This window comes from Zeus faber (assembly GCF_960531495.2).
Source record: "Zeus faber genome assembly, chromosome: 5".
In the NCBI taxonomy this organism is placed as follows: Eukaryota; Metazoa; Chordata; class Actinopteri; order Zeiformes; family Zeidae; genus Zeus; species Zeus faber.
Window position 1 is genome coordinate 28,880,499 of NC_137192.1, and position 15,550 is coordinate 28,896,048.

Consider the following 15,550-nt stretch of genomic DNA (forward strand, 5'->3'; position numbering starts at 1 on the left):
TATATATTTATCTATCTATATATCGAGATATATATATATATATATATATTCTATATCTTATGTAAATCTTCACCAGCTAGTTGGTTGGAAAGAAAGACTTCTCTAATTTAAATATTATCCTAGGTGCTGAGCACCCATGTCAAAAATATATTCAGGAACAATCATTTAATAATATGGGATTTTCTTTTAGGGACACTAATGTGGGCTCTTATCTAGGAACAATAATTGAATAATATGAGATCTTTATCCTTATCAGAAACTAAATGATTATATCAGTGTCCACTCACAAGGTTATCGGCTCATTACAAGCATGATATTACTGAATCACAACACTGACATGTTGTTTTAATGCAAATGAGAGCGAAAAACATCATCCTCAGTGTGAAAGGCTGTGGACGGGGACACGGGGCCCAAAACACACGCACTTTCACGAACTGGACACTGAAGAGAATTTATCAATTTCATGGAATTCCATTCAATCAATTGTCGCCATGAAGCCGTTTAGTCTCCTTTTTTCCTCCTTCTTTTTGGGCGTGAGGTCCATTCTGCACGAAAACTTATCATATAACAGAAAGCAGCGTATTTCCTCAGCTGTCTCCCCCAGATGCTGCTGGCGCCAGCGGAGCTTACTGGCCGGTATCGACCCACAAACCAGATTAACCAGCGCTATTATGGTGTGTATTTACGGTTTAAAAACCTGCCAGGTGACACCGTGGAAAAAAAAAGCGACAGATAAACACAGTCCACACGAAGGAACGATTTGAAACTTTAATAATAAATGTTCAAGTCAATTGCTGTCATCTCCAAAAAACGACCCCACAAAACAGGGCCTGAGATATGCGCAAATTACAGGCCAGCGCGGGCCTTTTTAAGGGCTTTCTGTTGAGCCAGGCAGGGGTTAAACTGCAGTAAAATAATTGCTGTAATGAGCAAAGCAATCTGCCGCAGACAAAGTGCGGCTCCAGCGAGGCTGTAGCTCCGGGCGGAACTTTTATCATTCCTAAAATGTCAACGGGGGACTGGCAACAGTTTCCTCCACCAGCCTGTCTCACTGTTCATAAGCTGTTGATCCAAACTGGAACAGGGAAAAATGAGCCAATCAAAACAATACTAATAATACTAATAATACTAATAATACTATTAATAATAATAATAATAATAAATGATAATGAGAATTGTAAATAACAATATTTAATATCTCAATTTGAAGCAGGGAAATGAAGACGCACATTTTTAAGCTGCGAATTCCTAAAAACAAATTTGACAAAGGTTTAACAAATAAAAGCTTTTTTTTTATGTGATCCAAATTAATTTAGATTTTTTTTTATTACATTTCGGTGACATTTATTAAAACTATTATTAATTGATTGTATTTACATCTGCACGTCAGAACAACCACAGGCGACAGGAATTAGGCTCAATGAGAGCATCAAATCATAAATAAGAAGTAACAACATATTTTTTGGGGTTAATCCGACTCGGAGCAGTCAAAGCGGATCCTTTCATTCTTTAAAGTTGTCTATTATCTGTCTTGCCAGGGGCCAGGGATTAAAAAAGAAAAACAACAAAAAAACAAAACAAAAGATGCCTGTTTGGGCCATTGAGCAGATCCCAGGGAGGTTATAGGAACATCATCCCACGGACTGCAGCTCCAGGCCTGCAGGTGTAAAAACGACCTTTATTCCATGCGTTTTGCATTTTAAACTTCCCAACGACACACTGTGTTTTTATTATTTTCTTAGCTCATCACGAAACCACATGGGACCTTTTGTATTATGTTTGTCATTCACCATGACACTGCTCCCCGGCTAAAGACCTTGTGATTGTACAAAGAATGCCAAATTACGGGACATCTCGACCCTATATTCGGTATCAAAGCTTGAATGGCGAAACCTGGCCCCAAATTGGACAATTTAAAACCTGGTGAAATGTTTTGGTCTTTCATTTAGTTCTTCGGGTCTTTCAAGTCAAGTGGCTTAATTTGCCCCAACATTTGCCCTAGATCTCCTCCTCCAAGACATAAAAACAAACAAACAAACAAACAAAAAAACCGTTGCCTTGGAGTCATTGGATCAACTTTAAAAAAAATAGCTAAATATCTTGAAACTTATATATATTTTTTAAGCTTTCTCAATTTCAAATGTTCATTTTAATTTCCAGATTTCAAGTTAAGAGCACCATACATCATAGACATATCGCAAATGTAATCACATGACTCAGTTTTCTCGTGTGCGTAGTCTCACATCCCGCAGTACCGTCCTTAAAATAAAACTTAATATCTTGCAACAACTGGGCGCCTAACAGGCTTATGTTGAAATTATTATGGAAGATGAAAACTAACGCTATCTAGAAAACCGTTTCTCTGAAGGGAACACAGGAACTGAGTCACGTTTAGGGACGATTTCATGGGAAGATACACTGGATTCCCCGATCTCAAACCCAGCTCTGGAAATGTTTTCAGTACAGAAAACATTTTTCCAAGACCACACCACCACCTCCTGTGAAAAGTGAGAATAGCAAGGCTTCGTTTTTATGAAAGCGGAGTAAAGCTTGTTCCACTGTCATGTATGCATTCCATAATATCAATCCTGTGGACGCAAAGGAAGCATTTTTCTCCTGTAAATGTTTTTATTCTTCCTGGAGTGATATAAAATAGACAAACATTAAAAATAGGCTTATTTATAATAACAATAATAATAATAATAATAATAATAATAATAATAATAATAATAGTACTAATAATATTATTATTAATAATACTAATTCTACTACTGCTACTACTACTACTACTACTACTACTACTACTACTACTACTACTAATAATAATAATAATAATAATAATTATTATTATTATTATTATTATTATTATTTTAGGTATTCCGAATTGTCCTTTTCAGAAAGAAATATACTATAAAATATAATATACTCGTGGTTGTGGCTCATTGTTATTTGAGAGCTTATAAATAAAGGCCAATGATAACCTCAAATATGTGCCTTTCATGTAAAAATGTTTTATGTTGGTTTAGTCTGCACTCAAACACAATATAATAGCACATATGTAAATGGCTATATTATGAGTAATCTGTCATAAATTTTATATAATATAATTTAATATCAACTTGTAATCATTATTATTATTATTATTACAATTTCAATGAAAACGTTGTAGGTTTTATTGTGCTGAATGATAATACCGTAAATGTTAAATACAGATTCAACAGATATGTGTTGAATAATCTCTGAAACACGGGGTTAATCAGAAAAAGATGTTTACTCTTATAGGCCTAATCACATCTTCCCAAGACACACACTTTAATGATTAATTTTGGGATGGAAAGTAACCCAAAAGTTTGTTTTTCGTTGTTTTGATTGAGTCATTTGATTCTATCAGATTTAAATAAAGATTTCCCTCATTTTGGTCTTCACTACATTTTTCTGTAATACAACAAAATACTTGATAGATTTCATAAAATTATCGTCCTCCAAGCGATGCCATCTGTTCATAAAAAGTAACCTTTGAACCTGGAAACAGATGGCATCGAACCATTTGAAACCTCTTCAATACTTCATATGACTGAATATGTATGTGACGAATAAACCTCTTGAATCTTGACTCACAGTACTTTAATATATAATATGTTTTTTCATTCTATGAAAAGTTGAACTGACGTGAAGATGAACAGTCTTTACTTTGTCGCCCAGGCAAAATTGACTCACATTATTCCACAATTTTAGCTTGTAAATAAACGTGTAACTTTAACCGTCTTATTTTTGTCAACTCAAAAATGAAAAACGAATAACTGATTTAGGAAACCGGATTGAGCCTGATAACTTGTGTTAACTGGAGCAACGTGAGTTGAAATCGTCCAGGCACCGTGAGCAACCTGATGACGGCGATGGTTAGAGCAACGGGATGATTCAAAAGCCTGCTGAAAATAGGAATCCTTGGTTTTTCAATGTCTGCTGGGTGGAAGAGAAAAGGAATGGTGCCATAATCCCTTTCAGATCGCAATATGTGTCCGCGTAGAAAGAAGCCACACGATGCAAGCAGAGCACAGCACGGCCTCTAACGCCGTGCATGTGAGAAAACATGTGAGAATGATGAACCGCTGGCCCATCAACGAGGCAGATATGTATAATGGAAGTGATGTTGGTCAGAAAAAAAAACCATCCAAGACTCACAGAGCACTGGATTACACTAATCTTTATATATCAATGGAATTAATCTCACATGCATCAGCTAAATGTAGTTGGGTTTGGTTAGCAGAAAGAGCCTGGAACACATCCTGAGCAGGCCTACTTTACTCCACTTTTCCAAGGCCGGCGGCTTTGGTTTGAGCTGATTTGACGAGACAACCTGAATACACTCAAAGGAGCCATTTAGCGAACGCAGGGAGCGGTAAAGCAGGGAAGCAACGACAGAGAGGAGGGCCACTGGACCCTGCTGGGGAAGAGGGGCCCGTACCCTCCAGACCTGCGGCCTCACCAACACACACACACACAAACAAACACACAAACACACATACACACAGACACACACACACACACACAAACACACACACACACAAACACACACACACAAACACACACACACACACACACAAACACACACACACACAAACACACACACAAACAAACACACAAACAAACACACAAACACACGTACATACAAACACACACACACACACACACAAAAAACACACATACACACAAAAACACATACACACACACACACATAAACACACGCACAAACAAACACACCAACACACACACAAACAAACACACCAACACACACACAAACAAACACACAGACACACACACAAACACAAAAACACACGTACACACAAACACACACACACACACACACAAACACACACACACACATACACACAAACACACATACACACACATACACATGCGCACAAACAAACAAACACACATACACACAAACACACACACAAACAAACACACATACACACAAACACACACACAAACACACAAACAAACACACATACACACAAACACACACACAAACACACAAACAAACACACATACGCATAAACACAAACACAAACAAACACACACACACACACAAACACACACACACCAACACACAAACACACTGACAAACAAACACACCAACACACCGACAAAAACATTCAAACAAACCGACACACCGACACACCGACACACCAACGCATCAACGCACAAACGCACCAACAAACAAATGCACCAACGCAACAACACACCGACACACAAACACACCGGCGCACCAGCACACAAACACACAAATACACCAATGCACAAACACACCGACAAACAAACATACAAGCACCACTGCACCAACACACAAACACATCGACAAACAAATACATAAACACACAACCACACCAACAAACAAACAAACACACAAATGCACCAACACACCGACAAACAAACATACAAACACACCAACACACCAACACACTGACAAACAAACACACAAACACACCAACACACTGACAAACAAACACACCAATACACCAACACACCAACACACCAACAAACAAACACAGCAACACACCGACAAACAAACATACAAACACCAAACGCACCAACAAACAAATACGCAAACCCACCAACACACCGACAAACAAACACACAAACAAACAAACACACCGACAAACAAACATACAAACACACCAACGCACCAACACACCGACAAACAAACACACAAACACACAAACACACAAACACACCAACAAACAAACATACAAACACCAAATACACCAACACACAAACACACCGACAAACAAACATACAAACACACCAACGCACCAACACACCGACAAACAAACACACCAACACACCAACACACCAACACACAAACACACCAACACCAAATACACCAACACACCAACACCAAATACACCAACACACCAAATACACCAACACACCAACACACCAACACACCAACACACCGACACACCAACACACCGACACACCAACACACCGACACACCAACACAAAGACAAACAAACACACAAACAAACAAACAAACAAACACACCAACAAACAAACATACAAACACACCAAAGCACCAACGCATCAACACACAAACACACAGACACACCAACACACAGACAGATGACAAGGCATGACTTGACGCTTGCGGTGGTGATACGTGGTCATGGCGATGAGCGACTTCTTCTGCTGCTGTCGTGAATATTTCTGACTCTTTGGGACATGAGCACTGAGGCTGTTTCACTGCTTCCTCTTCACAGCAGCAGCGATGTCAATGCTTTACATAGAAATACATACAAATTCAACTTCCTCCTACTGAACACTTGTGCTCATACTTGTAAATACTACTACTTGCTTTTTTGTACTTCAAGTTGTAATATTGCCCACTGGGGGGCACGTGAGATTTATTTTACGTCTTTCATATTTACGTTTTGAGAGCCTTCCTGCCTCGTATTCTCTGGAGCCGTCGACAGTGGCCAGGTCTGCGTCTGCGGCACAGCTCATCTGTGGTGATAAGAGCGACTTCACGCGTCGCCCGCCGTTCCTCGCCCCGCTCTTCCACATTTGGAATGCTGAGACGGCCCTCTGCGCAGCCCCATTATTCAACAAAACAAAATGATTGCACATTTAAGTTTACCAGCTACATTTATGGGCGAGCAAGCTTCAAATAACATCCAAGTGTTTTCAAAATGAGATGAGGGCAGTGAAACACGAGCCTCCACCCGCAGCCAAACCAGGTGAGGCGGGGTGATTATGGCGGATGGTGTGTCAGCCATCTATTGGAATTTTATAGTGGGAAATATTTTCTTATGTAGTCTAATGAGGCCGTATTTGTTTTAAGACACAGTAAAAGTGCTAAATGTGATGGAAAATTGCCTGAAAACCTCGTAAAGCAGATTAAATCACACAAAATATGGCTTCATTGAGTCTTTAATGTAAATACGTTTGTGATTCGTCTTTTACAAGACAATTTAATTCAGCAGAGCAGAGAATGACTTGGCTAATTGTGTGCGCGTGTGTGCGCGCGCGCGTGTGTGTGTTTTACTGTGTCGAACAATGCATTTTTCGTGCACTGTAACGGAGCATAAAACTGAAATTACCGACCGCCTGCTGTTTAAGTGCTGTGTTTTCTATTTGGCTCAATGATACTCAAAATAAAACTCAGATCGTCCAATCCCCCAACCATCGAATAATTACTAATCAGCAAAGCAATTGTGCTGTTTAAACGAGCCACATGCGACTGGTTAATGAGGAACTTGTTTTTTAAAAAGTCCACTTTTACTACATTATTTACTGAAATGTGAACCCGTGTTGCGTCAATTTCAGAGAGAGCCGTTGAAAATGAGCAATGAATGGGAGCTTAATGATTCAAAACGCAGGTATGTAGGCCTCGTAGGCCCATTATCTTTGAGTGGGAGTCAGGCCGCCGGGTAGGGGAGTAACCACACACGAGCTTCCGTTCAGCTCCGGGGGAGAGGAGGTCGCGGTCGCCCGGGAAGCAGCGGTGGAAAACCCAGGTTTCACGACCCACGGGCTAACCAGCGAGCGAGACGAGCCGCATCGGGTGCCAGGCCGAAAAGCCCAGGCTGTGCCAGGCAGGCAACCCAGCGAGGACCGGGAGGGAAGGGGACCATCGCAGCTCCTGTCCACGGAGGCTCCTAAAAGGAGTACCAGTATGGAGAATGGGACATGGCAGCGCTGGGCGTGGTAGCTAAGGTTCCAGGCGGACATGTCAGGGTGACGGTGCAGAGCAGTACCAATGAAAAACTGAGACGCCTGTGCCCACCATGCAACGGGCGTCGGAGCCAGGAGTGACACGGGAAAGACATCTGGAGGACAGTACCCCAAAGAATAAAACGACCGACGGGGGCGACCGTCTACGATGCCCTTCTGAGCCCGTACACTGAAGTCTGGACGGGGCTCACGAGAGCCAAGGCCACCCCCGCCTCACCGACGTAGGCTGCACGACTGTGCTTTTGACCTCCTTGAGCCAGAACCTTGCTCCATCTCTGGGTCTGAGAGCAACACCGAATAGCAGTAGGTCTCCACTACCGGCGACTTGCTTGTAGCGGGTTTTATCCGTTTCCTCTGCCTCTGGTGCGGGCAGACGGTTTTCCTTGGGGCGAAGGGCCGTTGTTAAGGAGCCCTGGCACCGGGGAACCAGACCCCATCTGGCGCAACAGCTCCAGCCTACAGGTTCTGCCGCTGGGGGCCTCCACTCAGGTTTGTACTCTGCATATCTTGCAGAGACATTTGTCAGTCAACACCAAAGCCTTTGTTGCAGCCTCTAGCGTCTGTGCCCGACACGGAACCTCTTATAATCAAATGAATTTAAAAAAAAACTTGAGCTCAGCCTGACCTTTGCATGCACAACCTTTTTGAAATGACTTGGCAATAACATCCTTGACGTCCAGTTTTGTGTCGCGATGCTTAAGGGTTGGAGAGATACCTCGCTCACAAGCTTGAGGCATTTTTTTTTTTTACAGGAGTAGAGGGGAGTCCCCATTATGCATGGGTTTACACCTTCCTTCAAAACATCTGAATAGTAGAGGGTTTAAGGGGAAACTTTTCTGCCTACATTTATAAGTAAAAAAAACTCTCCTTTAATGTCACATACCTCCCATTTTACATTCTGCCAGAAGAGGACGCCAGAGCATCGCACCTCAGACCGCTGGAACACAAATAAAACACAGGCAAATAAAAACAAAATCTTCCTCATGAGTGAAATGATCGCACCGGTTTTAACAGGTTTTGAGGAACAATCACTCAAAATACATACGGTATGTTTTCGCCACCATATGTTTTGTTGTATTCTGTGATCTATTCAGCTCTGAGAAACATTATGAATGACAACAACCATGCCAGGGGCCACTGAATGTACCGAATGTTGTTCCATTACTAATTAATCTTGCCTGAGAGGATTCCGTGTCAAAATATGTGAAGGAATTACTTCAAATGTGTAACGAAGTGTGAAGCTGTGTCAGGCTTACAGTGTTTTTCCAGGGTGATGTGGTTAACATCAAATTAGAACTTCATTTTCAAAATATGTTCCTGGACATGGTGGGTTTATCACTTTTATTTGAATCTAAGCCCGATGTAATGAATATCCAACTCATCTGTCTGCATCATGCCTCATTTCCACGTCAGGTAATGTACTGCAGTATGAATCCGTCGGTTCTGTTAATACATAACTTATCCACGGTGATATAATGTCCGATTTTTACAGAATGCTGCATAGTGCACCTTCAACACATCTTGGACGTCGTCTGGGTTACAACAACATAACATGTTCCTTAATGATGCATGGGCCTTTGATCAGCCCCACTGAGCAAACGGCTGTAAAACACGCTCACAAGCATCTCTTATTGGTTTATTATTTCAAGGTTTCCATCGGCATGGCTGGCATTCAGCAAATTTCCTGTGGAAAGTTCTCCATTTCTTGATGGAATGTTGCCACACAGGCAGACTACTACAATTACTACTACCATGAGTTCTCATCTCCACAAATTAGAAATTAAATTAGAAGTTTCACTGAGTAACAGTTTGAAATAAAACATTCAGTTATTTCCATCCAAGTTTGATACAGATACATTCAGCAGAGTGAAGGATGATAGGCATGAATTAAATCCACTGGCAATGGAAATAGACCATTTTCTTTCGCCAGAAGCACCATTTTACATCCAATTTAATATCAAGCTGTTCCAAGTTGTTGTTGTAGGCCAACCCAGAAATTTGCTCCACCTCACCGATGTATTTTTCCTACTGAGTTTTGGATTGATCCAGAACATAACGTCTGTTGATGTTCCCAGATGTGACCCAGATCTCCCACACCAGTCGCAGATGGCCATCGCACTTTGGCTCCGGCAAAATAGCGTATCGGTGTGAAACTGCAGGGCCGGGTCCCCTCGCTCTCCCTAAAGCCTTAACCCCGCCATCAGCTCCATTGTTGAGCATCACATACTGTGTGTGCCTAATGCCTAGTGGCCATGAGGACCTTGTGACGACCTTGTGACGACCTTCTTAGGACCTCATGAGAACCTTCTGAGGACTGTCTGAGGACCTTATTAGGACCTTCTGAGGACTTTGTGAGGACTGTCTGAGGACCTTATGAGGACCTTATGAGGACCTTGTGAGGACCTTGTGAGGACATTGTGAGGACTTTGTGAAGACCTTCTGAGGACCTTATGAGGACCTTATGAGGACCTTCTGAGGACCTTCTGAGGACCTTGTGAGGACCTTATGAGGACCAACCTCATAGATCTCGAGCTGTACCTCCTCTGGCCTCTCTCACGATGGATCAAGCATCTCATTTGTCGAACCTTGCACAAATCATGCACAGACCTCATGCCTAATTTCAAAGTTTTCCATCGCAACTTGTCTGAGGTCCAAAAACACACCCAAGAGCAGAACTGTCAATATACTCAGAGGTGAACCCTTCCCCCGGTAGATCAACAAGGAGGGGGAGAACAGAGTGTTTCTTTGGTCCATCTCTTGTTCTAAATGCCTCAAAAAATTTCATTTTGACTATACCGGCACCTTAGGGGTGCACTAGTAAGATTGTTGACGAATGAATCTTGAACATCCTTTATCAAGGCAGCCATACGCTCCTTTGTGAGCAACAATTTAGTGATTTAGTGTTTTTCCTTTGGACTGTGTTTCTAAAAATCTCTCACAGGGTCTCTGTTGCGGTACAACCAGTGCCTGGGAAACCTAATAAACCCCCTGAAGTTGGTGCTATGGTCATGTCGGAGCTGGGTCTGGTTTGCATTTTTGAGAGCAGCGCTGAAGATGATCCAGAGATAAACTAAACTATACACTCCATCAAGATAGATGACGTAATGGTACATTTTGAGCCCAGGATAAATGCTCATCACTATCACAGGGAAGAAGGTAAAAACTGCAAGTTATAGCAAGAACAGAATCCTATTGTAAATACCACAAGATGTTAAAGGTAGAAATACTTCTTCGTATACTTCCTATAATACAACCTCATTGTCAAATGCTTTCCAGATGTCTATGCCGAGCAGAGGCCAGTATTAGTAAGAAATACTTTATTTCATATTTTCATTCATGTCCATCTCACTGACACTTTTGTGGAAGTTTTGAAGCATAAAATAAAGGAGACATTACACAGTTAAGATGTGATTAGTGTATTTGGAGCATTGTTGGTTAGTGTAATCATTGTTGTGTGTATGTGTGCGTAAGTGCAGAATGCTTATCTGTTCTACATCTTGCTCAATGTTTCTTCTTGCAGGAGCTGAGGTGCCGTGCGTGTTCAGTATCAACAGGCGTTTTCGCACCGCAGGAACTTTTTCAGTTCTCAGAACCGTTGGAGGAAACGTTCCTTTTTTTGTGTCCGCACTGCTGGAACTAGGCATATTGGTAGTTTTTAGAACTCAGTTTTGGGTGACTTTTTTAGCTCCTACTCCAGGGCAGGGACCAACCGGCACCAGAGGAACCTTCAGTGACGTAAGTCCCTCGTCGGTCCCCGAGTCGCATCGCTCTGGGTGGGGTCCAGCCTACGTACATTCAGCGCTTATAAAAAATAACCAATAAAACAAAATAATCATTTTAGCAGTTTCGCCTGCCACACGCCATCCAAGTGGCGTTTTCAGGGATCTCTGGCACAGAGACGCAGACGACGGGGTGGAAAACACAAGTTTATTGTAGAGAGTGGACTAGATGGAAGAAGCCCAGAGCAGATAGACATGTGTCATGACAAGGGCTCCTCTCCTGAGTGAGTGTGAGGATGGGGGTTTTACCTGTTGCTCGTTAGACCAACCAGCGAACAACAGGTACGCAGCCACCCTGATCCTGGGCCCCAATCACCTAGACCCAGGACAGGTGTGGCTGCTCAAACCACACTACCCCACACCACAACAATAAAAATAGTATTTTTATTTTAGGTGTATTCATTCATTCTATTTTACCCTCCGAGGTTAATTGAAGAAAACAAAAAATCTCTGTGTGCTGTCCCGATGCCTTACCAAAGTCGGAACAAACTTTTCAAACAAAGTTTGATCTATCTATCAAAAACAAAGTTTCATAGATCTAATATGAGTGAAGATTCAGCCACTGGATTGCTCATTTCTCACCTCTAATTTGTTCAGAAACAGATTTTAGTGGACTGATAAATTGAAATAATACACGGAAATCGTGCTGAAACCCCACTGGCTTACATCAGTTCGGCGCCGCTTCAGCGTTCCTCCTGGAGTGCGAATGCAACCAGAAAAAAAGCCCTTGAGCCCTCGAAGGTATTTAGCTCTCGGGGGACCTGCCGAGTTCCTAGTTCCCCCTCGGGGAGCCCCCGGATCTGTTTGGTCCGAAAAACGCCTTATGTCCTCACAGTCCAGTGTGAAAAAAACACCAGAGGCCCTGTGGGGCGATCAGATGGAATGCAAACAACAACACAGGCTGCACATTGAGCGACGGGTCCCTAAAGGACTTTAATGAGGGAGAACTTAAAAATGAGGGAGGAAGAACAGCAATGTAAGAATAAGAAAACACTCTAAGATTATAAGTACCAGCATAACTAATAGTAAAGGTATGTTGACATGACTTTGATTCTAAATTCCTGAATGTTGATGCTTGCAAAGCATGAAACAAAAAGAGACAGTTTTCACGAAAACAAAAGCATTTTTCAGTGTTTCATCAGGTTTCTTTGGAGGTGTGTTTGTGTTTCGGGGGGTTGGGGGGGGGGGGGGGGGGGTGACTGGATTGCAGGAGCAAAACATGTTGCTCAACGTTCTTCTTGCAGGAGCTGCAGCCGGTCCTCCCACAAGTGAGGGGAACTGTGTCCAGTATCGATGGCTTCACAGTCGTCTGTGAAGAACACCAGGTCCTGTGGGGGCAAGCGGGCGAACAAAGCAGAAAAACATGTTTGTCACGTGTTGTCAGTGGTGGAACAAGTACAAGTACAAGTACAAGTACTGTGTTGCACGACCGAAGTACTTTTCTCAAGTCCCTGTACTTACTTAACTGTACCCCGTTTTGAAGTCCACAACATACCATATCAAATATCTATACGTTTTACTGTAGTAGACAGGGATTGATTTTAGGATTGCTCATCCATGATTCATTAGGTCCATATCAATATATATTGTACGTTTCAATGACACCAACTACACTGGTTATTTTTTTGGAAATTGTAATCAGGATGTGCATGATAAAAAGGTGGTATAGCATTCTGTGCTGTGTTATAGGCTCTCATAACCCTTTCCCACTGCACCGAAAACCCGGTAACACCCGCTAACATCCGGCACGTGTCACAAGTGGGAAAGAAAAATCCCAGGTCTCATCCCGGGTCAAATGACGCTGCAATAGACCCGGGTTTGAAGCGGCTCCACCTCCGATCGGCTCTGACGTGAACAGGAGCGCCGGGTCGAGCCGCTCATTTTGGCCCCTCTACCGGCGCGATGCGACGCCCGTTGAGATTCCGGACGTTGGCGCATAAATAGACAGGGATATACGAGTATCATTCCATCATTTCACATCTGATACAGCTTCCACAATCTGAAGTTAGTGACTATTTTTGTACGCAGGGGGGACCATGTGATGTTGTGAGTGTGGGGATCGCACCGTGGGAACCACAGCCGAGTACCCCCACGCTCCCCGCCACCCAAGGGCCACTACGTGCAGCGGCAGCACGGATACTCCATGCTGCCGGTGCTCCACGCTGCTTCTACTGCAGTGTTGGGCCCTTTGAACGGCTCAACATACTTTTTTTATTTTTAAGCTCCTCAATTGCGTCCTCAATCGCACCGGGGGCCATGACACGTCGAACGCGACGCACGAGAAAAAAACCCCCAAAACAACGGCATTTCTCCTGGCAATGGGAAAGGCGTCAATCGCCTATTTTTTTAGCGGGTTGGCCCCGCCCGACCCTCCAATTCCGGTGTGTCAAGGCGCACTTTTACTGGGGTGAAAGGTCGGAGCGCCTCCTCCGCCGCGGAGTCTCATGCGCCTCATGGGCTCCCCCGTCATCTTTTGAGGCTCTTCTTACCCGGTGACACACCCTGCCGATGATGACGTGGAGGTTGTGCACTTTGCGCTTGAGGAGCATCATCCTGGGGCGCTGCCTGCAGGCCTGGCTGCGGTGGTTCAGCAGGACGTAGAGGAGGTCCCGCAGCTTGGCCGTGACGCACGAGTTCTGCAACACGCGTGGCGCAGAAACGACATTCCACTCTACTCCACTTCAGTTTTGTTTTTTTATCGTGTGAACAACAACAACAACAACAACAACAACAACAACAACTTCATTCAAACAACGTCGCAGTCGCCGCAGCGGTGAACGATTCGCTCGCATCGAACGACTCTTTCAAATGACTCGGGTGTCGGTGACTCTCGCCGAGTGACAATAATTACCGAGGAGCGTGGGCTTCTCGAGTCGAATGTGACCGGTCCACACGTTCACGTTCCACCGGGACGAGTGACTGCGGCGGGCGTGCGTCGCTTGAGCGATTCACACTTTACGTTTATCTGCCGCAGTAAATATATTTGCGTTCTTCCGCCCGAAATAAATATGTTCGACAGAATTCAATGATCGCCGTGAGAACTCCACCCATGACCCGACTGTAAAAGATATAATATGTCATATATGATATATAATATCACTGATTCAAATGAACGGCGGGACGGAAAACCGAACCAATCTTTTCACCGAGTCACTCGTCCGGTACCACGTCAGAAACGAGAATCGAAAGCTTCCATCGCGGAGGGGACGCGGTGGACGCAAACCAAACACCACGTTGTGTCGATCCCCCCCCAAAAAAAACCCAGCGTCAAACTCACGTGTATATCCAGGAAGATCGGAGGCAGAACCTCTGCGCAGGCTTTCTGCGGTCCCGAACACAGAAGAGGGAGCGGGGGGAAAGGGAGAGGGTCTTGTTAGCGGGTCGGCGCGGCGTGCCCCCGGGGGCGCGGTTCGGAGCGGTCTTACCGTGCGGTGGGAGCCGTGGATCCGGTCCAACAGGGCCATGATCTCCCTGCCCAGGCCCAGGGCTCGGGAGTAGCAGGTCGGCGGCGCGCCCCCGGAGAAGCGCACGCAGGCCAGGAGGCAAAGCGCGCACGCCGCGGCGAGCCCCGGCCGCATCCCTGCGCCCGTCGCGGTCCCGGTCGTGTGGAGAAAAGTACCTTGGGAGGTTTTTTGTTTTAATTTTTTTTAGGAGGGGAGGTCAAGGATCCTGGGGAGTAGATGTTTTGCTTTTTGCTGCATGGTTCTGCTTTTTAAGGAGGACCCTGGTGGTGGGGTGGGCTGGGGTGGGCTGGGGTGGGGGTAGAAAGTCTACAGTACTGACGTTGTCCGAAACGCCGCAAAGAAAAATATTTGGTGATTTCCAAGTAAAAATGTTCCCGTTGATGACAGCTGGTCTGAAAACACCGTTTTGTTTTTAATGGAAACTCTTAAGAAGTGCACGCAACATCTGTTCTGACGAGTTCATCAAGTCCACTACTCCTCAGGGACTGCTTTGTTTCGGGTTTTTCTATTTCTATGACTCCAATGAGAAATGAGCTTCAATAATAGATCGGAAGTGTATTTCAACCTGTA

General features: G+C 43.9%; 1 protein-coding gene across 1 annotated transcript; it reads right to left on the reverse strand.

The window, feature by feature from the left end:
• Positions 1-11,650: 11,650 nt before the first annotated feature.
• cytl1 (cytokine like 1) lies at positions 11,651-15,214 on the reverse strand. Its single transcript, XM_080000844.1, has 4 exons — positions 14,942-15,214; positions 14,794-14,838; positions 14,006-14,152; positions 11,651-12,844 (listed from the first exon to the last, which is right to left on the reverse strand). Exons 1-4 carry the CDS (start codon positions 15,092-15,094, stop codon positions 12,743-12,745), a joined length of 447 nt encoding a protein of 148 aa, XP_079856970.1. The 5' UTR covers positions 15,095-15,214; the 3' UTR covers positions 11,651-12,742.
• Positions 15,215-15,550: the final 336 nt, after the last annotated feature.

Excerpts from the sequence above, each read along its gene's own strand:
- cytl1 (XM_080000844.1), bottom strand. The coding sequence starts at position 15,094 with ATGCGGCCGGGGCTCGCCGCGGCGTGCGCGCTTTGCCTCCTGGCCTGC. Across the intron at positions 14,839-14,941 it reads TCCACGGCTCCCACCGCACG|AAAGCCTGCGCAGAGGTTCT; the intron begins GTAAGACCGCTC and ends TCGGGACCGCAG. Across the intron at positions 14,153-14,793 it reads CGATCTTCCTGGATATACAC|AACTCGTGCGTCACGGCCAA; the intron begins GTGAGTTTGACG and ends CGCGTGTTGCAG.